General features: G+C 39.0%; 1 protein-coding gene across 11 annotated transcripts in view; it reads left to right on the top strand.

The window, feature by feature from the left end:
• Positions 1-26092, top strand: part of LOC126334859 (tubulin monoglutamylase TTLL4-like) — a 189593-nt gene that overhangs the window by 1403 nt on the left and 162098 nt on the right. For 10 of the 11 annotated variants that reach the window (XR_007564781.1, XM_049997533.1, XM_049997529.1 and 7 more), the window contains exons 2-3: positions 18459-19719; positions 21691-21794. Coding sequence is in view for 10 of the 11 variants with exons in the window: in XM_049997533.1 (XP_049853490.1) it covers positions 18559-19719; positions 21691-21794 (1265 nt within the window). In the remaining variant the exon portion in view is untranslated. The remainder of the gene's footprint in view (positions 1-18458; positions 19720-21690; positions 21795-26092) is intronic. The other variant, XM_049997539.1, reaches the window with a different exon arrangement.

A 26092-nucleotide genomic window follows, 5' to 3' on the forward strand; every position in this document is an offset into this window, starting at 1 on the left:
ATCCCCAGAAAATCCTGTAATCCCAGCTGTTGTTAAGTCATATTTTACATAATAATTTATTAAACTAAGACATACAAAGGAAATATATTATTCTGTTTCACAGTATCTTTCATTTGTGAAAGAGAATGGCTGGCAGAATGAAAATATGTGAAACATTAACTTTTTTACAAGTATGCTTGACTTATACTTTATGAATGTGCACTTGATTCAGTTTCTCAGAAAAATATCAGTGATTGCTACATACAAATAAGTCAAGAAGGCAACTTCTTAAGATTACTTTATTCAATTACTTTGCTATAACAGCTCTTGAGCCTCAAATCTGACAGTTGCAATTAAATATTTTTCTTTCTACTCAGTAGGATCCTCTAGAGTAAATTTGCACTTTCACGGAGTGAAGAAATTTTTGAGGAAGGAAACTTGAATCTGCCCTCCCCCCTCCCGAAAAAAAGGTCAACAAACTGTTGAGTGTAGTAAATAAACCACCATTTAAACATGATGGTCACATACTGATGGCACTACCTACTTATCAGCTTTAAAAAATGCTAACTAGACATTCATGCAAGATTTTTAAAGTGATTATATAAAAAGAACACTTGCAAGTGATTTAGAAAGCAGTCAGTGTAAGATGGAAAACTCACAAACGTATATATGGAGCATGTTTTATACTAAAAAATTCAGGATAACAGTAAACAGAAGCAAAGAGGAAGCACAGATAAACAATGAGATCAAAGTGTTGTGGCAAGAAGAAAACATTTGTTCATATGACAGGCTGTAATCTAAATAGATACTAAAATTACCAGCCATATTGTAAGGTCCAATCTGCTACTTTAATAAAAGAAACAAAGCCATTTTTTACATGAAAAAGCTCCCCTGAAATTAATCTTATATGGAGCATTATAAGCAGGAAACAAATTTATGGTATATGAGAGGGAGCTGTGGTAGAAATGGCGCATGAAAATAATTATTTGAGTGATTTACTCTAGCAGTGTGTTTGCCATTGATGTATTGGTTAAAACAAGATGAGTCAAGGCAGTTTTAATCTTCAGGTCTCTGAAAATGGTGAAGTCTTCTGGTTATGATAACTCTTTCAATAAGAGAATTGAATCCTTGTGCTGACTTAGTAGGTTAATCTTTGAGCTATTGAATGAGTCAAGAAGCTATACCAGACTTAATTGTTGTTGCTGTTGTTGGTTGTTGTTGTTATCTTTAGTCTGAAGGCTGCATTGATGCTGCTCTCTATGTTACTCTATGCTGTACAGCCCTCTAATTTGCTGTATAATTACTGTAACCTACATCTGTTTGATCCTGCTTCTGTATTCAGCCTTGACCTCCCTCTACAGTTTTAACTCCCAATAACCCCGCTACACACACACACACACACACACACACACACACACACACCTTCAGCAATTTTCTGTTGCGCCACATTTCAAAAGCTTCTATTGTCTTCTTGTCTGAACTGTGTATTGTCCAGTTTCACTTCTGTACAAGGCTACACTCCAAAGAAATGGCTTCTGAAAACATTTTCTGGCACTTTAATTTAAATATAATGTTAATGAATTTCTCTTCTTCTAAAACAATCTTCTTGTCATTGTCGTTCTACATTTTGTGCCCTCTCTACTTCAGCCATCCTATTTTACTGCTCAGGCAGCAGAAGTCATCTATTACTATTTCCTAATCTCAGCTTCATCTGATTTAATTAGATTTCATTCCATTACCATCATTTTGCTTTTGTTAGTGATCATCTTATATCCTCGTTCAAGACACTGTCTATTCCATTCAACTGTCCTTCCAAGACGTCTTTAATAGAGTTGCAGTATCATCAACAAACTGCAAATTTTTATTTCTTCTCCCTGGTCTTTAATTCCCTTAAATATCTCAAATACTGATGAGAGAAAATAAGCACATGTCTTCTAGTCTATCTAAACTTATTTTAAAGTATTTTAGAATGGAGTACTAAACAACAAGAAAGTTTACCTTCAGTGTGAATACATTTTTATAATTTGCATATTGAATGGCAGAGCAACAATCAAGCTGACAGTTCTTTGAACACAACAGTGCTCTACTCAACTCTTTATGTTGACCAATAGGATATTATATGCCCTTTAACTAATATTGAACTTCTATCATTGCCTTCTTCCCCTCATCCTGCCACCCTTACCCCCACTCACAAAGGTCAAAGTTGGAACTAAAACAGTGGTGCCAATTTTTTGTGATAGTTTTATGTCTGAAATATTTTTTTAACACCACAGAGAAGTTACTTGTTACTGAGTGTATTAATTGCAGCAATTATTTGACTATTCTAGAAGTTATTGACATGTTAACATGGCATTAAAACTTCTTGCATAATATTTATGCTTAATTTCATGTTTTTTTTTTACGTATATAAATATTATCGCCTCCTATTTTCTTACTTTTTGTTTTATTGGAAAGAACACATGTATTTGTATTGGAAAGGGTGTTGCTTGTTTTCGAGACCCTCCAGATAACACTAAAAAAATGAACTTGAAAATATTATTACCAAACATACACAAACCATCATTTTAACGAGGGGGAAAAGAATAAAGAAGGGGAAATGGACCATGCAGGTGCACTGGTGTGATGGAAAGTGTGTGTAGGACTGGATTGGGAGCAGGGAAGAGTATAGACAAGTGGAGGACAGGGAACATTAAAGGTTGTGAAGGGAGGGAGGGTGACATAGTGAAGTATATGTTGCCGGGAGAGTTCCCATCCACACAGTTAAGAAAATCTGGTATTGGTGAGAGAATCCAGGCTGCGAAGCAGTTATCTATGCCAAGCACATCATTCTGGTTGCTGGGTAGTCCAGCTGTCTCCTGGCCATGATTTGACGATGGCCATTCACGTGGACAGACAGCTTGTTAGTGATCATGCTTATGTAAAATGCAGCATAGTGGTTGTAGCTAAGTTGGTAGATATGCAGCTGCTTTCACATGTGATGCTGGCTTTCATGGGGTAGCAGATGCATTTGACAGAAATGGAATAAATGCTACTGGGGGGATGTATAGGAAGGTCTCGGATCTATGTCTATTGCGGCAATATGAGCCATGGGCCAAGGGGTAGACTAGCAGGGTTGTAATAGGAAGAGAGAAGGATATTGTGTAAGTTGGGTAGGCAATGGTATACCACTACAGGAGGGGTGGCAAAGGTATTTCTCAATTCAGGGCATAACTAGAGATAGTCGAAATCCTGACGAAGGATGTGATTTAGTTGCTACAATCCTAGCTGGTGCTGAGTCATGAGGGGAATGCTCATTGTGGCCAGACAATGCACAGGAGACATATTTCTGGACAACGTGAGGAGGGCAATTTCAGTCTATGACGCCTGTAGTGAGACCTTTGGCATCTTTTGAAAGGGCCTGCTCATCACTACAGTAGCAATGATCACAGGTGCCTAGGTTGTGTAGAAGGATATGCAGTGGGGGCAGCTGTTGAAGGAAGGCATGGTGGTGGCTAATAGATGTGACGTGGACAGAGGTACTGGTGTAGCCATCGTTGACATGGAGACAGACGTCAAAGAAGGTGATGTGATAGAATGAGGAGGATCACATGAAATTAATGTGGACGGAGGTGTTTAGGTTCTGGCGGAACGTGGATAGGATGTTCTCACAATTGATCCAGGTCATAAAGATGTCATCAATAAGCCCAAACTGGGCAAGTGGTTTGGGATTCTATGTGTTTATGAAGGATTTTTTTAGATGGACCATGAATATCCTTCAAAGAAGATGTAATTGAGGGTGAGTATATAGTTAGAGTTACCATGTAGAAGAAGGGATTGCGGGGAATGGTGCGGGTGAATAGGGAGATGCCCAGGTGAGAGGTTCTGTGATGGACCTGTGGATTTGCCAAATGATGGAGGTCCTGTTGGATTTCTGAAATGGGGTCACTGTGGCAAAGCTTGTGGGTGAAGGTAACTGACAGTGACAGAATCCCTCTGCCAGGTAACCCTTCAGCTCCTAACCACAGTGGCAGAACTGTTGTTAGCACATAGGGTTATAATGTTGGGATCAGTTTTCAAGTGTTTAATTGCTGTTCTTTCTCTGTATTTTACTTTCCATGTGAGGGATTTGGGGAATGCTCCTAATATTATCTTTTATTGATGTGCCTGTCTGCTACTCAATATGTGGTGATTAGTAAACTATCCTTAACAGTAATAATCCATTCTTTTCATGTAGATGATAATATTTAGTAATGAAACATTTAAGTATGCACAAATCTGATTTAAAAAGGGGGGTTATGCTTACATATTGATAACTCATAGAGTACTTGCAAATAACTGCTGGATTGCAGTAAAATTAATAAGTAATTTCTCTTGGTAATTACTAAAAGCTCTAGTACACTTCACTTAAAAAATAAACAGTTGACATCACAAAATGGTTCAAAAATTGCACAATTGCTTGAAACAATGCGAGGAGCAAAAAAATTCTACAGCTGGTTCAAATTTCATTCTCATATTATCTTCAACTCAGAATTTGCACAACTGAATTTAAATTCTGTAGGGAACATATGTGCAAAAATTTCATTCAGTTTGGGCATGGTTCGGTGGTGACTCTTAAAAAATCAGTCTACTTGATATAGGTTGACCTGTTTGATATAGATTGACCCACATTCAAATTAAAATTCATTTGAATGTGAACTGGAACACTTACAGTGATTCAGCTGTGTGTCAAATGAAGCATTCTTTGTTTCTTTGGGAGGCTCCTGGACAAAGTGTGTGAAGTACTTGTTGGATCCACACTGGAATAGAGGTGAGTGAGTGAGTGTGTGTGTGTGTGTGTGTGTGTGTGTGTGTGTGTGTGTGTGTGTGTGAGAGAGAGAGAGAGAGCGCGCGCGCGCACGCGCAATGAACTGTGCTTCCTGCCAAATGGATGCAGTATCAGTTTTGGAGAGGGGGGTGGAGGTGTTCCAAAACTAGTCCTTGGGTTGACTCTATGCCATCAGTTGTTAGAGATCTGGAACTCAGAATTGTCCAGCCTGGATTCCCCAAATAAACAGATTGCAATAAGGTAGAGCACAGCCATGTAGCAGTCTTCCGTTCACACTTCTCACAGGGAATCCACTGTCCTTTGTTGTCTACATGTTGGTCATACTTGGATCACCCATGATTGATTGTGAACGCCCACCTTACTGCTAATGTGGTGCCCACCTGACAGTGGCCCACATCCTGCCTCTTTTTTTTTTTTAACAGTCTTCCAACTGGTTTGATGCGGCCCGCCATGAATTCCTCTCCTGTTCCAACCTCTTCATCTCAGTGTAGCACATGCAACCTACGCCCTCGATTATTTGTTGGATGTATTTAAATCTCTGTCTTCTGCTTCCCTAAAGCTTTTTTCTTCTACACTCCCTCTAGTGCCACGGAAGTTATTCCATAATGTCTTTAACAAGTATCCTATTATCCTGTGCCTTCTTGTTTTCAGTGTTTTCCACATATTCCTTTCCTCTCTGATTTTGCACAGTACCACTTCATTCCTTACCTTATCAGTCCAGTTAATTTTAAAGATTTGTCTCTAGCAGCAGTTCTCAAAACTTTTAGATTGTCTTCTGTTCCAGTTTTTTCCACAGTCTGTGTTTCACTATCACACAATGCTGTGCCCCAAATGTACATTCTCAGAAATTTCTTCCTCAAATTAAAGTCTATTTTTGATACTAGTGGACTTCTCTTGGCAAGGAATGCCCATTTTGCCAGTGCTAGTCTGCTTTTGATGCCCTCCTTGCTCCATCAGTCATTGGTTATTTTGTTTCCTAGGTACCAGAATTCCTTAACTTCATTTTCTTTGTGACCATCAATCCTGATGTTAAGTTTCTTGCTGTTCTCATTTCTGCTACTTCTCGTTACTTTTATCTTTCTTCATTTGCTCTCAATCCATATTTTGTGTTCATTAGTATGTCCATTCCATTCAGCAGATCATGTAATTCTTCTTCACTTTCACTCAAGATAGCAATGTCATCAGCGAATCATGTCATTGATATCCTTTCACCTTGAATTTTAATTCCACTCCTTACCCTTTCTTTTATTTCCATAATTACTTTCTTGATGTACGGATCGAACAGTAGGGATGAAAGACTGCATCCCTGTCTTACACCATTTTTAATCCAAGCACGTAATTCTTGGTCGTCTACTCTCATTATTCCCTCTTGGCTCTTGTACATATTGTATATTACTTACCCCTCTTTTCTCAGAACTCCGAACGTCTTGCACCATATTACACTGTTAAATGCTTCTTCCAGGTCACAAATCCAATGAACATGTCTTGATTTTTCTTTAGTCTTGCTTACATTATCAACTGTAACATCAGAATTGATCCTCTGGCACCTTTACCTTTCTTAAAGCCAACATGTTCGTCATCTAACACATCCTCAATTTTCTTTTTCATACTTTTGCATATTATACTTGTCAGTAACTTGGATGTACGAGCTGATTGTGCAATAATATCTGCACTTGTCAGCACTCGCAGCCTTCGGAATTGTGTGGATGATATTTTTCTGAATGTCAGATGCTATGTCGCCAGACTCGTACATTCTACACACCAACATGAATAGTTGTTTTGTTGGCACTTTCCCCAATAATTTTAGAAATTGTGATGGAATATTATCTATCCCTTATATAAACGAAAATTGGTGTGGTCAGAAGGCCCGAGGGTTAACAAGTAGTCAGTTTAAAATGTAAAATGGTCAGGAGTCCACTCTCAACTCTTTTCCTCTTGTGTGAATGTGAATGATCCATTATTTTATTGAGAATAAATAGTAGAATTTAGTTTCTGTTGGTGGTGCAAACAGTTATTCATTGTTAGTGTTAAACCGAATGAAGTATAAACAAAGAAAATCATGATCATTATTTTCATTGATGTAAACTAATTCTCCACAATTCACGTGACTATAGACCTTGAAAAGTGACAGTTTCATATTCCAGAACTTATTCCAACAAGTTGGGAAATGACAGGAAAGGACACCAGGTGCAGTGAATGTTTATGCCTGGGGGCCTCATTCAACATGTTGAAGAGGCTATTCCAGCAGCCATTGAGAGAACTAGGTGCAACCAACTGCAGATTGTGACACACATTGGAATAAACAGTGCCTGTCGTCTGGGCTTAGAGGTCATTCTTTGATCATTCCAGCGACTGATAGAGTAGGTTGAGAAGACCACCCTTGCGCATGGAGTGTCAACGAAGCTCACAAGTTGCAGCAGTGTCTCTAGAACTGATCGTGGCTGTTGGATTCTGAGGAGGAGGAGTGCACCACGGACATCTAAGGTTCTGTGACAAACTAGGTTGCGACTTTGTGGACTTGCGCCATAGCGTTGAGAACTGTAGGGTCCGCTAAATGGGTCAGGTGTGCATTACACATCAGAGGCTGCTACTCAGGTAGCTGACTCGGCGTGGGGTGCACACAAGTTGTTGTTTTTTTAGATTAAGCTGCTCTCCATCCAATACAGATAATGATAGCTGTAGAAATCCCAGAAATAGCAGTGGAAGACCGGAAGAAATCCTTCCCAAAGATGAGAATATTACATTCCTAATGGTTAACTGCCAAAGCACTTGCAACAGAGTGCCAGAGTTTCGAGGCACTCCTAAAAAGCACTGAAGCTCACATAATACTAGGTGCAGAAAGCTGATTGAAACCTGAAATTGACAGCAGTAAGATTTCTGGGGAAAGCTTTTCTATTAAAAGGACAGGCAAATGGGAAATATAGGTGGTGTATTTGTCACAGTAGACAAGAAACTCAGATCCACATAAATTGAAATTGATGCTTCATGTGAGATTGTTTGGGCAAGATTCAGTATCAGGGGTGGGCATAAAATAATTGGATCCTTCTATTGCCAACCAGGCTCATCTCCTGATGTTACCAAAAACTTGAAAGATAACCTCAGTTCACTTGTACATAAGTTCCCAAATTGTACTGTAATCATCGGTGGAGACTTTAATCACCCAACAATCAATTGGAAGGAATACGGTTTTGTTAGTGGTGGACGTGACAAGACATTCTGTGGACACATTACTAAATGCCTCTGAAAACTACCTACAACAGATAGTTCAGAACACCACTCTTGATGGAAGATGTTGGATCCAATGGCAACAAGTATACCTAACTTCTTTGAAAATTTCTACGTCGAAACTGGTATCAGTGACCATGATGCTGTTGTGGCACCAATGATTACCAATGTAAAGAGGTCAACTAAAACAATAGGAAAGATACTCGTGTTCAGTAAACTAGGTGAAAAATCAGTAGTGTCGCATCTCAATGAGGAACTTAAAACCTTCAGCACAGGGCAGGAGCATGAAGAGGAACTACAGCTGAAGTTAGATATGTACTCAGTAGGACAGTTTATAATGGCAAGGAACATCATTGGGATACAGTCCCTGCTAAGAAACTTCTAAAGAAACAGAGATTACCGTATAATAGGAGTAAAACAAAGCATAGGGCTAGATAGAGAGATGCTGTATGAAGTGTGTTTGGCTGTGGAGAGAACAATGCGTGATGCCTTCAGTGACTGTAGCAGAATATTGTAAAATGATCTTTCACAAAACCCAAAGAAATTCTGGCTGTGTGTAAAGGCTATTAGTAGCACCAAAATGAATGTCCCGTCCGAAGCAAATGAGACAGGAACTTGAATTGAGAGCAGTGAAACAAAAGCTAAAATGTTTCATTCCATTTTCAAATGTTCATGTCCAAAGGAAAACCCAGGAGAGTTGCCCCAATTTAATCCTTGTACCACTGAAAATATGGGTGAGGGAAGTGTTAGTGTTAGTGTCAGTGGTGTTGAGAAACAATTGAAAACATTAAAATTTTGAACAAATCTCTGGGGCCCAGTGGAATCCCTGCTGTCATAGATCCCTTGGGGAGCAAGGTCAGGGGGTGGGGGGAGGAATCATGCCCAGTTCTTGGGAAAAAACCACAGGACACAACAAGAAGGGTACTAAAAGTGATCCAATTTCCTTGACATCAGTTTGTTGCAGAATCTTAGAACATAATCTGAGCTCAAACATAATCGGGTATCTGGAACAGAATGACCACCTCTATGCCATCCAGCATTGATTCCAAAAACGTCAGTCATGGGAAACCCACCTTGCACTTTTCTCACATGGCATGCTGAAAGTTTTACATCAAGGCAATCGGGGAGTTGCAGTATGTCGGGATTTCCAAAAAGCCTTTTACTCAGTACCATAGCTATGCTTATTGTCAAAAGTATGATCATATGGGGTATCAAGTGAAATTTGTGACTGTAGTGAGAACTTCCTTGTAGTGAGGACACAGCATGTTATCTTGGATGGAGAAGCATCAGCAGATGTAGAAGTAACCTCAGGTGTGCCCCAGAGAAGTGTGTTGCTGTTCATCCTCTTTGTTAATCACCTTGCAGACAGTATTAATAGCAACCTCAGACTTTTTGCATATAATGCAGTTATCTACACTGGTGTCCAAAATTAAAGCAACAAACTGCTATTTTTCTGCCTTGTGTGTAATTCACGATATAATCATGCTAACGGTCAACAGATGTCTGTATGATCGTGTTCGGCACAGAAGATGGAATTCGAGTTAACAAATCACCACGCCAACTATGATGTCAGGGCATCTATCAAATGGGGTAGTGTTTGCTGGGAAGTCCCACATTCAAATTGTGCCTGTACATAGTCACAGGTGGTGCAGCATGGCACAGAGAAGGTGCCTACCAGACAGCTGTGGTGGACGGCCATAGAAAGAATGGTAATGGGAAAGTTGCAAATTTATGTGGCCCGATTGCTTAATGAAAGTCGTTCTGTTGTTTCTTGGACGTGGCAATAGATTAGAGAGATCGAAACTGTATTCTGAAGATAAGGGCAGTGTCGACCACATCTGCCACCAGAAAGAGAGGACCATTATTTGACTATAAGGGCATGGCGATACAGTCTTGGTACTGCATTGCATCTGGCTTCAAAGCATCGACTGAACATGTTGTATCGAGGAAAAAGGTTTACAGAAGACTTCGGCAGGGTAGCCTTCATTATTGGAGACCTGATGTATGTGTACCTCTGACACGTCATCACAGAAGGGAACCTCTTGAGTGGAAGCAACATCATGCCACCTGGGTGTTCAAACAGTGGGCCAGTGTTACTTTCACAGATGAGTCTGAGTTTGATCTGGAGAGTGATTCACTCCACCTCCACATCAAATTGTATTCATAAATCACCAAGGTCAGGTATCATGACGAGATCTTATGACCTCATTTGTGGTTGTTCTGAGGTGCTGTGGGCCCAGACTTTGTATTCATGGATGATAATGCAAGACCTCACAGAGCACAGGTGGTTGGTGTCTTATTGAAAACGGAAGATACTGCATGCGTGACATGGCCTGGCCTGCTTGCTCTCCCTATTTGAATCCCACAGAGCATTTCTGGGATGCCTTAAGGGGATGAGATGCATTATGTCAGCATCTACCAACCCCCTCCAAGATTTGCAAGCACCTCTGTAGGAAGAATGTGCCTTGTTGCCTCAGCATGAAAGTGATGACATCATTCACAACATGCCCCATTGTTGACAGGCCTGTATTGCTGCCAGAGACGGTCAGTTAAGGGGGATAGGACATTTTAATTTCCACTGTCTATACTTTTACAAGTAAATTCATAAAACTTTGTCAGCATGACCAGCAAAGATGCAGGATTCACACTCATCGCAGCGGAAGTTCAAATGCATAGCAATTTTTTTTTTTTTACATGTGAAATTTCATCATTTTTTCACTTACTATTGGCTGCATTTGTTGCTATAGGAACACTTTTCTTCATAAGTAAGAGAGACCGTTCAATGAATTTAGCACAGCATACAAACCATACTTACGGGTGTCTGAAACTCTGTTTTAAACTTTGTGTCTAGAAAAAAATCAAATTTTGTAGTTAATTATCTCAATTTTTACCATAGTTTTTAATAGATTTGGAAAATTCTAGTGTTTCATACACCTGTAAGTATGTTTTGTATGCTGTGCAAAATTCATCAAAGAATCTCTCTTACTTGTGAAGAAAAATGTACCTTGTGATACCAGATTTTGGCTATACTTTATTGCCTTGTATCTACTGAAAGAGTAACTTTCTGAAGATAATACTTTGGTTATCTGCAGCTTGCCAGCATGTCATAAAGCTCTGCAAGTGGCATCCAGTTTGCTCAAATAATAACTGAGTTATCTGAGCTCACTTTGTCTGATCAGAAAAAGTTGTTTTATTTTGGAGACAGACCAGTTTAGTGTCAACTATGGAGTTTGGTAACATGCGTGAAGCACACTATTGTGTAGTGAAGGGTGTTCATATGTTGTGTGTGCCTTTTTAAATGATGTAAAGTGTGTTATTACTGAATAAACATCTTGTTTCGGTTAGTAAAAATTATTTCAATGTACGGGGTGCCTCTTTAGAAATGTTTACCAGGTTATTTAATATTTTTTCTGTGGCATTGTCAAGGAAGTTCCCATTATCTATGATTGTTTAATATTTTTCAGTTGGAAATGTACACCACTTCTACTTTATCTAATATTGAAACAAATGGTAATTGGAAGTATAAATTTAACTCTAGTGTAATGGATATCAACAAGATTTCAGTACCAAGTGTTATTGGCCTTCCAAATAATTCTGCATGTCATCTGAAAAAATATACACATCAACAAGGCTTCATTCCAATCAAAGAATTTTCAGTAAAGCATCAGGAATTAATAAACCAAAGAAGTGAAATGTCTTTCTGAAAATGCACAAATATGCTTTCATCACAAAGCACTACTTGGGGACAAGTATGACTTTCTACAGAGATCTTGTTGTAATCCTTTTGGTGGAAAGAACCATTCTGTTAAAAAAGGGTTTACGGATTGTCAATGTGGAAACAGCAAAACAATTGCAAGCTGTGACTAAGAGCAATGTGAAACCTGGTCAGAAGATCTATCCAACTTGCAAAAAACAATTTTTAGCAGAAAAATCACAGTCAACTTCAAAACAGTCAGAAGATGAAGCATATCCATAAGTATCAATCGCTTCAAGTCTAACTGCTTTTGGGGTCTCCCCTCTAAAATTACAGTGTGTATCAGAAAGGGATGTGAAAGGTTACGCAAAACAGAAAAATAAGCGAAGCTCAAGAGGCAATTGCGAATAACATTGCTGCTGTTGGAGTATTCACCCCAAAAGATCTGCAAACACCTAATACTAGCAAGACATGTCCTGATTGTGAAGATTATAAGCAGCTGATTAAAGAATTGAAAGAGAAGTTGCAGTTGTCAAGGCAGTGTGAAAAATTGCAAGTACTGACATTAGTACCACAAATCTGGACTATAAGAGACAATGCAAGAATTTGGTGTTTCAGAGAGGATGGTAAAAGCAGCTAGGAAGTTACAGGCAGAAAATGGTGTATTAGCTCTGCCAAAGAACATGTGTGGCAAGAAGATTCCAGATTCCGTAAAAGAAAGAGTGGTAACATTTCTCCAGAATGAAGAATTTAGGCGAATTTGTCCAGGTAAAAAAGACTGTATATCAATTAGAATAGAAGGAAATAACGCTTTGATGCAAAAATATCTTCTTCTGAATAATTTGAAAGAAATGTTTGCTGCATATCGACTTCGACATGGGCCTGAAATTGGATTTCCCAAATTTTGCAAATTGAGGCTAAAATGGTGCATCACTGTGGGTGCTGCAGTAATCCACTCAGTCTGTGTTTGCGCTTACACCAAAATGTGAAACTGATGCTTGCAAGCACTCCAATTAAAGAATATTATAAAAGTCTGATTGCTAAAACGGTGTGGGATTTGGAATCCAAAGACTGCATGCTTCATCACTGTGAAATCTGTCTGGGAAAAGAACTACTGGAACTGTTTTTAGAAGTAGTTTGGACGACAGTAATCCAGATGATAACGTTGAGTTCAAACAGTGGGTGCACACTGATAGAGATACATTAGAAACCAAGCAGATGACCACTGAAGATTTTATTGAAGATTTCATTTCAAAAATTGACAAACTTTCAGCTCATCATTATGTTGCAAAGCACCAGAGCAAGCACCCAAAATGCATAAAGAGAAAGCTGTAAGCCAACTGAACTGATCATATTAATGGACTGTGCTGAAAATTATTCCTTCATTTTCCAGGATGCAGCTCAGGGTTTTCACTGAATAACAGCCAAACAACTTTACACCCATTTGTTGTTGTACTTCAGAAATAACTTGGACATCAGCAGCATCAGCTACTGTATAATGAGCGACAGCCTGAAACATGATCTAAAGTGTCTTCTTGGAAAAATCGCACACATTTACTATTTCATTGATGGGTCAGCAGTGCAGTGCAGTACAAAAACTTCAAAAATTTTCTGAATCTCTGCCACCATCAAAATGACTTAGGAATCTCAGCTGAATGGAACTTTTTTGCTACAAGCCATGGAAAATCTCCATGTGATGAATTGAAGGAACTGTATTAAGTGCTTGGCAGCAAGAGCGAGCCTTCAAAGACCAACTGATTTGTTTAAATACTGTACAAAGAATATCGGAGGAATCCAATTCATTTTTGTTTCAAATAAGAAATTGAAACATTAAAAACTGAGCAGGAAGTGAGATTCAAAAATGGCTGCACAGTATCAGGAACAAGAGAGAATCACCATTTTGTGCCATTAAATGAAAAGCAAGTTTGTATTAGAAGAGTATCCAACTGATACCCCCCCCCCCCCCCTTTTTTTTTCCACATGGTGACCAAAGTCAAGCAACAGTTTCATTAAGAAACGTTACAGCCTTACAACCGGGCCAATACATAGCCTGTATATATGGTGGAAAATGGTAATGTGTCTGAAGTTTCAGAAGAAGAAAATGATGTTTTAGTCAGTTTCGTGCACCCCATAGTACCTGCACATTAATTCTATTGGCCAGCTAGGCAGGATGCTTGTTGCACTTCAAACCAACACATTATTTCTGTCATTCCAGCTCCATCAGCAACAAGAATGGGCTGACATTACAGCTTGTTAGAATCAACTGTAATTGGTGTTAGTAACAAATTTCAGCAAATGAATTAATAAGAACTGAAATTTTTGGCTTGGGAACCATAAGGAGGACGAATGTTACATGTATTTTTTGATGTAATATAAATGTAAGTTTATTTGGTACGACAAGATTTATGGGCCACTTTGATAGCACACTATGATGAATTTACCATAGTTCGACCTTTTGTACTACAACTAAGCTATGGTACCCAAAAAGTTGAACAGGATCACAAAGTTTCACCATGACAGATCTCTTAGGTCTTGAACATTGGTAAAACCAAGTTGATCATTTATTCATTTCAGTTGCAATGTCAAAAAATGAGCCTTTACAAAAAGGTGACTGGTGGCCCCACCATACTACTTATGAAGCTGTAATTTGGCAGTGCTTCATGTAAGGTTTTTATGTACATCCTGCAAAAATTTGGAGATGGTCGAGTGGGGAGCTTGTCTAAATTTAGGCCACTTGACATGAAATGACCCATATGTCCGTTTTTTTTTTTTTTGTCAGTATGGTGGTGTATTTTTGTATAGTATTGTCTGTTTTGTATGCTATGTTTATTCTCTGGCTTTTGAAAATGTTGGTGTTTTTATGTGAGAGTTTGCGTTTGTATGTAATTGTGTACCATCTTGTGTTTTCTTCATCTTTTCCTAATTATTCTGTGTCATCGTTATGGTACTGCTTGTTTATATTTGGTTGTGTTGTGTTGTTGGCTGCTTTTATTTTGCTTTTAATTTTGTTGTGTAGCTTTGTGACTATGTTGCTATTGTAAACACTGTTTTGTGCTATCTGCATTATTATAACCAGTTCTTTTTGGTAGTTTTCTTTAGCGAGTGGCGCTGTGTCGATGTGCTGTGTGCTTTTGTTAGTGGGTTGGTTCGAGTATTTGGGATTGATAGTGTCCATTACTGTTTTGTTTTTGGATTGTTATATCCAGAAAGTTAATTTCGTTACTCTGTTCTTTCAATTGTGAATTTTATGTTTTTATGTACCTTGTTGATGTCAGTATGTAGTTTTTCAATTTTTGTTTGTGGTGCAGAACACCTAGGAGAACATAAGCAAAGACGTGAAAATAATTAGAATCAACAACAAAAAACACCGCCTAACCCTGCAAGTACATTACCAAATATAGAAAACCAAAGCAAAAAGAAAAAGCTTGTTGAATGATCAAGTACACGTGACAAACAGTTCATTGTTCACACTAATAGATAAAATAATGGGATAACACACCCAAAGAGGGTTAATGTAATAATAATAATAATAATAATAATAATAAAATGTTATTATTATTATTGATACATGTTCAATTACCCGAAAGTTCCTAAATGCAATGTAACATATGCCATACAGTTAAAAGGAAGTCACACTTGATCAAGGTCCGCGTCACTTTCCATTTTTAACCAGACATAACATTTGAGATAGAAAAGAAATAATAATAACAATAATAATAATAATAATAATACCACACAATATGATAGTACCATCCATCATTTTTTTTTCACTCACAAATCCGTGAACTCCTCCACAGAATATTGAAACCAAAAGTCAAATCAGCTGTCATCAAAGCTTTCAACCACTCTGAAACAGCTATTACATTCATATTCAACACTCTACAACTCAAACGACCAACCCCCCCCCCCCCCCCCCCCCCCCACACACACACACACACACACCACCATCATCATCATGAATAGAAGTTTGTTTCAAACATATAGTTTATTAGGTGGCAGCCTGTTTGTAAATCAAAGAGGAGGAAACACGTAATGAAGTTACAATATTTACATTGTTAAAAACAGTGTTTGAACAAATAGCTGTATCTAGTGGCAATAGAATAATAGTACATCACAAAAAAGGAGAAACATGGTGAACAATGTGCAAAAGTTTGGAATAAAAAATTGCACTTATGTTTTGAAAATAAGCTGGTAGTGCGACCGCCCATACCAGATAAGAGGAAACGCAGATCACAGGAAACTGTTAAGTACTTACTTAATTACATAAATTTTTTTTGACATGAACTGAACTGTTCGATAATCTAAAGTAACAAAACAGTGTCGTTATAGATCCCACTGAAGATGCCTTACAGCAATAACAAGGTGAAAATAAATTAAGTTGCATCAAGAAAAGACGGTTTTATGTACAAAACAAGTATGAAATGTATTCATTGACTTATGTTGGACTGTGATACATTTGAGTAGCTGAAATGTGTGGAGCTCAAAACTTATATGTATTGTTGGATCTGTTTTTACAGATCTGAATACTTAGAGCGACCTCACAACACACTGACAGACAAAAATGATTATTTACAGTCCATTACAATTTAAAAATAAATTTAATTTTTTTGAATATATAACTGGAATTATTTTCTTCTCCTTCCAAACCAGGATTTGGTCTTGTGATCTGTTACAGCCTCACCATCTTTTCCTTGACCTTCCCACATTCCTTTCAGTAGGATTACATTCCATTGCTTGTTTAGGGAGTCTGAGTTGACATCACAATACAAGCTCTTTCAAATCCTGCTTTCTTTGGATAAATTTTTCATTTAATTGTTTTATCCCCAGCTCTTTCCTCATTTTGCAATTAGCCTCCACTTGTACAGCATTTTGTAGATCAAAGGAATTTGATTTCTGATGTTTCAAGATGCCGTAGGCCTTTTGATTTTCTGCTCCATATAGTACTGTGGGTAGTGCTAAGACTTCATGAAATTGCATTTGAGTTTCACTTGTTGTACCCTTTATTCTTCTTATTGTGTCACATATATGTTGATAGGTTTTAATTTTTTTTATTCATGTCTTTTTCTGGTGGAATGATTAAGACTGTTATAATTGGTTGTATGTTCTTGGAAGGAACCTCATAGCCTTAACCTGTTTAATATTATTGCCAAAAAATAAAATGTCTGGCTGATACATGGAATACGGAGGAGAACTGAGGTGGTTTATAGACCACCACAATGTTTTTCTTTGTAGGTGTGACTATATTTCAGGTACCCATCATTGCCTTTATTTGATCAGAGCTCTGGCTACATAAGAAGACTTACAGTTAAGCATAGGTGCTCATGTGTGAAAAAAATTGAATGGTGTGTATTTAACCATTGTAAGAGTGGTAAAATGCATATCACAATATTTATATACAATGTGTTTTAGTACACATTCTATGATAAGCTATTTATACTTGTTTTGAATGACCAAAAAATGTGATTGCAAGTTTAAAATAAGTTACTGTAATGTTTATCAGTTTCACACGGTACACTATGTGATCAAAAGTATCCAGACACCTGGCTGAAAATAATTTAAGTTTTTGGTGCTCTCCATTGGTTATGCTGGAACTCTGATGTTGGCTCACCCTTAGCCTTAATGACAGCTTCCACTCTCGCAGGCATATGTCCAATCAGGTGCTGGAAGATTTGTTGGGAGAGGTATCGATATCGGTAGGTGAGGCCTGGCATGAAATCTGCATTCCAGAACATCCCAAACATGTGCTGTAGGATTCATGTTAAGACTCAGTGCAGTGTGCAGGCCAGTTCATTACAGGGATGTTATCATGTAATCCCTCTGCCACAGGCTGTGCATTATGAACAGGTGCTCGATCGTGTTGAAAGATGCAATCACCATCACCGAATTGATCTTCAACTGCAGGACAGAAGGAGGTGCTTAAAACATCAGTGTAGGCCTGTGCTGTGATAGTACCACACAAAACAACAAGGTGTGCAAGCCCCCTCCATGAAAAACATAACCGTACCCTAACACCACTGCCTCCGAATTTTACTGTTGGCACTATACACACTGGCAGATAACGTTCACCGGGCATTCGCCATAACCACACCCTGCCATCAAATCACCACATTGTGTTCCATGATTGGTCACTTCACATAACTTTTTCCACTGTTCAATCATCCAGTGTTTACACTCTGTACACCAAGCTAGGCATTGTTCGGCATTTACTGTCGTGATGTGTGGCTTATAAGCAGCCTCCTGACCATGACATCCAAGTTTTCTCACCTCCCGTCTAACTGTCATAGTACTTGCAGTGGATCCTGATGCAGTTTGGAATTCCTGTGTGATAGTCGGGATATGTGTCTGCCTGTTAGACATTACGACACTGTTCGACTGTGGGCGGTCTGTCAGTCAACAGACGAGGTCGGCCTGTACGCTCTCATGCTGTATGTGTCCCTTCATGTTTCCACTTCATTATCACAACAGAAACAATGGACCGAGGGCTGCTTAATATTGTGGGAATCTCACATACAGACGTATGACACAAATGACAACCAGTCACCTGACCATGTTCTAAGACTGTGATCTCCCCTGAGTGTCTAATGACTACTGAAGACACTGATACGGTGTACATTGCAGTAGGTGGCAGTACAATGCACCTAATATTAAAAACAAATGTTTTTGGGGGTTCATATACTTTTGATCACATAGTGTATATAGAAAATAGCTGTTGGAATTGAAGTAAACGTAACAATCCATCTTTTTTTTTTTTTCCAGGTTATGTTGAAGGTCCATCTCCAAATTTTTAACAGTAATATTGCAACCATAATCAGTCAGTGATGTAATCAACAAACAAACAAAAAATAAAAATAAAAAAATGGCAACACCATATGTTCAGAAAGTTCACTTGGGCAATATGGCCTCAGCTTACCATAGTGGTGAAACAGTGTTTGAGTGTAATAAAGCAGTTAAAAGTACATTTAATTGTTTACAGTGCAATATTGAATATGCAAGTTGTCCTGCTTGTGATCAGCAACGTGGTGTTAAATGTGTACGTCGAAGGAGCAAGAGTGAGGGAATAGAAGCAGATCCCTTGAGAGAACATAACCGACTCCAAGAGACAAGCTATGACGTTCAACATTGGAAGAGAAAAATAGTGAGAGAGTATGATTCTCACAACCGTATTTGCCGTCAGGATCCTTGTAGAAATGATGTAAATGAAGAATTATATTCACGGTCAGAACCATTTATACAGCCTATGGAAATAGATATGGGTATAGAACATAAATTTCCGCCCAATAGAATTCTTTCACCGGTAAAAAAGTTCAGAGAAAGGCTTCTACCACCAAACCACCATAATTTAAAGACTCATGATCACAGCAGATTAACACACAATACTTTGGTTCAACAATTGGGTGAGAATGCTAGGCAGTTGGATGAAGCCTGTGATAGATATGATCCTAGTCTGGGGAGGGTGAGATCTGTGCCAAATTCTTCTCAAAGGAAACCTTCGAAAGCTCACTGTAGGAAAAACTTCCCATCTAATAACCAGCCTTGGGGGGATGGTGCCCACAATAATTTTGTATATTCACCATCAGAAACATTTTCTGTCAGTGGCAATCGTTATAATAGCTCTCCACTTAAACAGAATGTGGCTAGAAATGAAAGTCCTGTGTTTGATGATGACTTTTACTCAAGACTTCCCTTTCAGGAAGTTCCAAGTGATGTTCGGGACACATATTTACGTGATGTGGAGGCAATCCGAAGTAAGTTACGTGAATTACGAGGTAGCACTGATGGTAAACGCATGAGACAGAGAAGTGAATCTGAACCTGGTGTTGGAAATGGAGGAATTCCAGCTGGATCATCATGGGAGCCAAAAAGAGCCAGAGACATTTCCCCAAAACTTCCAGAATGTAACGGCCATGTCAGAATGGGTGAATGCACCTCCAGACGAAAGATGTCCTCAAGTTTGTCAGATCCAGTCTGCAGTTACTTACCATCACAAAATCATCCATGTCATCGCCGTGAAGCGAAGGTAAAATATCTATGCATTGGTTTTATTAAAAATAATAAATTATGTAATGGCAGCCATTACATATGAGACTGCAATATTTATAAAGCAGTACATGTTGTAGTTCATATTATGTGAGCTAAGTTTTGATGTTTCAGACCCTTCCATTTTAAGGTTCTCACAGCTTTCACAGACAGGTGTCAGAGAATTTTATGATAGGTTTTGAGTAAAATATTGTTTCAGGCTCTGATGACTGTGTAAGATTTTTAAAAGTATTATACATGCTGACATGGGGTTAATTATTCGACTTTTATGCCTCATAAGAGTGGATTCTGATTTATACTATTATCCATTGAAGTTTCTTCCAAAGCAGAATATAAAAATGTATATTCGAAAAGCTAATTTAACTGAGTGCCAGAACCATTTGTTTTTCCAGGAGAACAGGAAAACTGTGCGGCAGTAATAATTTAAACAAATTCCTTATTTATTCTTTTGTTATCCATTGATAGTGAGGAATATGTTTGAGTAGAACAAAATTTTGAGAAAACTGTATGAAGTAGATTTTTGTGTAATTTTTAAAAAATCAGAAAAGGTCTGTGTCCACATTATGTTGTTCTATGTGATCGAAGTCCAATCTTTAGATAAGTCTTTAGGCATGTATAGTGCTGTTATAAGATTGTCTTATTCACACAAAAATTCAAGTATTGCATGGATGTTCTTTTTCGCTTTTTCACTTACGGGCACTACAAAAAAACAGGCACATCCTGCATATCTCAAGTGATTGATAGTGATTCCATTTTTCAGAAGTACTGCTTCTCCTACTCAAGATGATTTCTGTAGCAACTTTTCTTGTAAAAAGACACCTGGATCTTATTTTTTGATATGCAGCCATGAAGCTGTTTTCAGACTTACTAAACTTGAGTTTTATGATGTCAGTGATACTGTTAGTAGAAAGGTACACTAAAATGAAATCATCCTGTTGCCATGCTGGCCAGCAGAGTTGTTACTACCTACACAAAGGTTACATTTGTAGTTTGTGAAGAGTCCCATATAGGGGGCCCCTATTATGCACGAAACTAACTGGTTCTTGCCTGTGCCACATTAGCCATTGCATTACCCCACATAAGAACACCACACACACACACACACACACACACACACACACACACACACACACACAAATGACTTAGTATGAAATGCGTGCTACATAGATTCCTAAATTGTAAAAGATAAGATGGTGCTAATATATACTGCTGTGAATAAGCTTGGGCAATGCTGAACCTTAAACATGTCTGTAATTAAGACATAAATAAGATCGAATGTTAGAATGCTACTTATAAAATCGACTACCTTTTTACTTTCTCCTTCATATTTTCAAATAAACTGAAATATCAAAGATCCATGTCAACACACGTACAGATCTAAGTTGGAATTATGAGGTGCAGGTCTCATACACAAGCTACCAGTTTTTCAAATAGCAAATAGCAGTTTTTCAATAGCATTTCAAATAGTTTGGTGTGCTGTTAGTTGTGGACATAGCATTGACATCTGGTGACACTTTGAAGAACTAAATGTTATCTGAATTTCTAGCTGCATCATACAGCTCAGCATTGGCATCAGTACAGTGGCTATGGAGGAAAAATAAGCTAATTTCCCAATTTTGACACTTAGGTCAACAAGCTTTTACACTCTTCATTAATGTGGTAGATACTGGGGAATCAAATGTATGCTTTTGTATGTTTAGTGTTCTCAAGTATTTCACATTCCACATTATTGGTAGCTAAATGTTTTATCTATATTTGATCCAGTGTACACTTCATGGGATGTTGCTTCTTTGTTCTGAGCATTTGATTCACTACTACTACTACTACTACTACTACTACTACTACTACTACTACTACTACTTACCTAATTTGCAAAATTCTGTAAATAAGGTATTACTGCTGATGACAGGTAAATCTTCTGTCATTAGAAAAATGTTGCTCTTCTTTTCAGCTTCCCTGTATCCCTCTGCAACCGAGCTGTGACGACTTCTCCAGAACTCTTCAGCTTCACTCGAGTGATCGGAGTATCTCCCTAGACTCAAGCCTTCACAATAAGTAAGATTATTAATAGTGTGTTAAACTCTAAGATAAATGTGTTTCAGATAAAATTCCAACTGAGAAGCAAAAATTATGTGGATCTCAAGTACATAGAGGTTCTTATGCCCCACCAAAAAGTGAATGCTGTTACAGTTGTGAAACACCAACCTTTGCTTCTTTGGGAATTACCATCCATCGTTTTTTAGTTAATAATTTAAGTTTTGGTCTGACCTTAAGACAGAGATGGTTTAACTTTATCAATAATAATTTGATGCGGGGAATTAACTAAGAGTTTTTTATCTCAGGACTCTATTACAAAAGAGTTAACAGCCGTAAAAGAGAAAAGTTTTTGAACTGGCAGTTGTGTGCTCTTCACTGGCTCATTAACCATTTAACATAAAGTCACAAGTTACCTCGTATACTAAAATTTAATGGAAACCTAAAATCCTGAGATTATTCTTGCATCTTAGCAAGATCCTTATACTATGTTATTAGTTAAGTGTTGGACTGATAGAGCTTCCAGTTTGACACTACTTGCTCAGCAGCAATCATTTGACTGCTGCTAGAGACCATTTTGAGCATATATATCATCTATATGATCGATACTAAGAAAATCATAGGTTGTTGATGTACAAAGGCAGATTAGGTTGGGTGCAGTCTATCTTTAGTGATAAGACTGCACCCAACCTAATCTGCCTTTGTACAACATAAATTGCAATGCTTCATATTGAGTCATGAAATGTGTATGTGTGAAAACTCACTATATACTTCAGGAAAGTACAGATATATGTCTCTGTCAACTAATATTGTATCTATGAAACCATTTCTAAACAAAGGTCATTTCCGTAGTGTGAATAATTATCACAAATTTCCTCTACTGGCTGACCAACTTGGTCTCTCACAGGACTGATACATATGGAACTGTGTGGCCATGTGGAAGAGACATGTTTTCAACATTTTATAATAAATAATTGAAGAAGGGTGAAATTGCTGCTTTTCAGGGAGGTAAGATAACAAAAATTTGATGGAAAGAGAAGGGAGGTGTGTATTCTTGATCAACTTTCACAGCCGTGAGACAAAAACTGTCACAAGATGTGGAGAGGTGTCAAAGCCAGTAGCAGCTGCACAACAATGACATGATGAGCGGAGTTGATAAGGTTGTTATCAGCACCTACCAAACAATCCAGCAACTCGGAAAAGAAGTGGTTAAATTCTACATAACTTACAGAATTTGTTTTGTGGTATACATGTGTCCTCTTCATTAAAGATAGTAAGAACAATTCACTGTAGTTCTGTATTGCTGTTATTGAGAAGGTAATTTAAAAGTGAAAAAGATGAATTTGCCTCAAAAGCAGTAGCTCATTTGTCTTCAAGCACTAATGCCAGGCTTCAAGTTGAACACTTATTTTGCATTGCTTATTCCACCTAATATAAAGAAAAAACATCCAACAAGAACTTGCGTTGTGTGCAGTCATTTATGCAACAGACATTTTTGTAAGGACTGTAATGTAGTCGTGTGTGTTGTTTCTTGCGATCACATGTATAATAAAGCTACAAACATCTAAGTTAATGGTAAATCCACCGTTTAATCTCCAATATACCTTAGAACCGGGAAGAAGAATGTTCATCAATGGGCACACAAAAAAGAAAGAAAACTGGTAGCTTTCAGAGTTATCCTGTGATGAGTAAAACACACACTCACACACACACTCACACACACACTCACACACACACTCACACACACACTCACACACTCACTCACTCACTCACACACTCACTCACACACTCACTCACTCACTCACACTAGGCCTCTACATGGTACCCACTGAAGTGGCAAGTGGGCTGGCTGGTTGAGATGGGTTTAGTGCCAGTCAGGTGGAGTGGTTAGAGGAAAAGGGAGGCAGAGAGAGGGATTAAGGGTTGTTGGCTAGTGGTTTGGAGAGAGGTAGCTGGTTTGCCTGCTAGGAATGTGGGGAAGGAGGGGAGGCAGAATTGCAACGGTTGGTGGGACGCAGCACACGCTAAACATGATGTGGGGATGTGAATTGGGAGGGGGTGACTAGATGGAGGAAAGGGAGGCTGTTGGATGGGGGATGTGGAAGCAGTGGGTTACCTGAGATTGAGGCGAAGACAATTATTGAAGTGGAGGATGTGTTTCAAGGATAATTTCCATCTGCATACTTCACAGAAGCCAGTGGTGGATGGAAGGATCCAGATGGCTGAAATTGTGAAGTAGCCATTTGAAACTGAGTATGTCATGCTCTGGTGGATTTTGTGCCACTAGGTTATCAATTTTGTTCTTGACAACGGTTTGGCAGTGGTAACCAATATAAAGCCTGAGTTAACAGCAAAATCAAATCTACAACCTAAAAACACACATTGTCCATCAATAACAGTATGAGAAGCGATGCCTTTAACTTTATTCTTCGCTCTGATAACAGCAGTTTTCAACTCAACATTGTCTATAACCTTATACACTGTCGCGAACAAGTGTTGGTGAGAATGATAGTGACGCCCCATTGTGAGCCACTCAATGCTGTTGCACATGTAAAACTCCAAGCCAGAGTCACAGTGATACCAGCTCCGCAAGGCTATTTACAGCCTCGCAACAGCCTTATCTAACTTCCTGCCACTGCGCAGCCGTAAATGAATTTTTCTCTGTCACAGGCCTAGTAATAGGAGGGCCTGTGACCAAAACCAAAATCCAACTACCTCAACAGCTTCTACATCTACATCTACATTTATACACCGCAAGCCACCCAACGGTGTGTGGCGGAGGGCACTTTACGTGCCACTGTCATTACCTCCCTTTTCTGTTCCAGTCGCGTATGGTTTGCGGGAAGAACGACTGTCTGAAAGCCTGCGTTTGCGCTTGAATCTATCTAAATTTACATTTGTGATCTCCTCGGGAGATATAAGTAAGGGAAGCATATATTCGATACCTCATCCAGAAACGCACACTCTTGAAACCTGGCGAGCAAGCTACACCGCGATGCAGAGCGCCTCTCTTGCAGAGTCTGCCACTTAGGTTTGTTAAACATCTCCGTAACGCTATCACGGTTTACAAATAACCCTGTGACGAAATGCGCCGCTCTTCTTTGGATCTTCTCTATCTCCTCTGTCAACCCGATCTGGTACGAATCACACACTGATGAGCAATACTCAAGTATGGGTCGAACGAGTGTTTTGTAAGCCACCTCCTTTGTTGATGGACTACATTTTCTAAGGGCTCTCCCAATGTATCTCAACCTGGTACCCGCCTTACCAACAATTTATTTTATATGATCATTCCACTTAGAATCGTTTCGCATGCATACGGCCAGATATTTGACAGAAGTAACTGCTACCAGTGTTTGTTCCGCTATCATATAATCGTACAGTAAAGGATCCTTCTTTCTATGTATTCACAATTCATTACATTTGTCTATGTTAAAGGTCAGTTGCCACTCCCTGCACAAAGTGCCTATCCGCTGCAGATCTTCCCGCATTTCGCTACAATTTTCTAATGCTGCAACTTCTCAGTATACTACAGCATCATCCGTGAAAAGCCGCATGGAACTTCTGATACCATCTACTAGGTCATGTATATACACTCCTGGAAATTGAAATAAGAACACAGTGAATTCATTGTCCCAGGAAGGGGAAACTTTATTGACACATTCCTGGGGTCAGATACATCACATGATCACACTGACAGAACCACAGGCACATATACACAGGCAACAGAGCATGCACAATGTCGGCACTAGTACAGTGTATATCCACCTTTCGCAGCAATGCAGGCTGCTATTCTCCCATGTAGACGATTGTAGAGATGCTGGATGTAGTCCTGTGGAACGGCTTGCCATGCCATTTCCACCTGGCGCCTCAGTTGGACCAGCGTTCGTGCTGGACGTACAGACCGCGTGAGACGACGCTTCATCCAGTCCCAAACATGCTCAATGAGGGACAGATCGGGAGATCTTGCTGGCCAGGGTAGTTGACTTACACCTTCTAGAGCAGTTGGGTGGCACGGGATACATGCGGACGTGCATTGTCCTGTTGGAACAGCAAGTTCTCTTGCCGGTCTAGGAATGGTAGAACGATGGGTTCGATGACGGTTTGGATGTACCGTGCACTATTCAGTGTCCCCTCGATGATCACCAGAGGTGTACGGTTAGTGTAGGAGATCGCTCCCCACACCATGATGCCGGGTGTTGGCCCTGTGTTCCTCGGTCGTATGCAGTCCTGATTGTGGCGCTCACCTGCACGGCGCCAAACACGCATACGACCATCATTGGCCCCAAGGCAGAAGCGACTCTCATCACTGAAGACGA

This window comes from Schistocerca gregaria, chromosome 2, assembly GCF_023897955.1.
Source record: "Schistocerca gregaria isolate iqSchGreg1 chromosome 2, iqSchGreg1.2, whole genome shotgun sequence".
Lineage (NCBI taxonomy): Eukaryota > Metazoa > Arthropoda > Insecta > Orthoptera > Acrididae > Schistocerca > Schistocerca gregaria.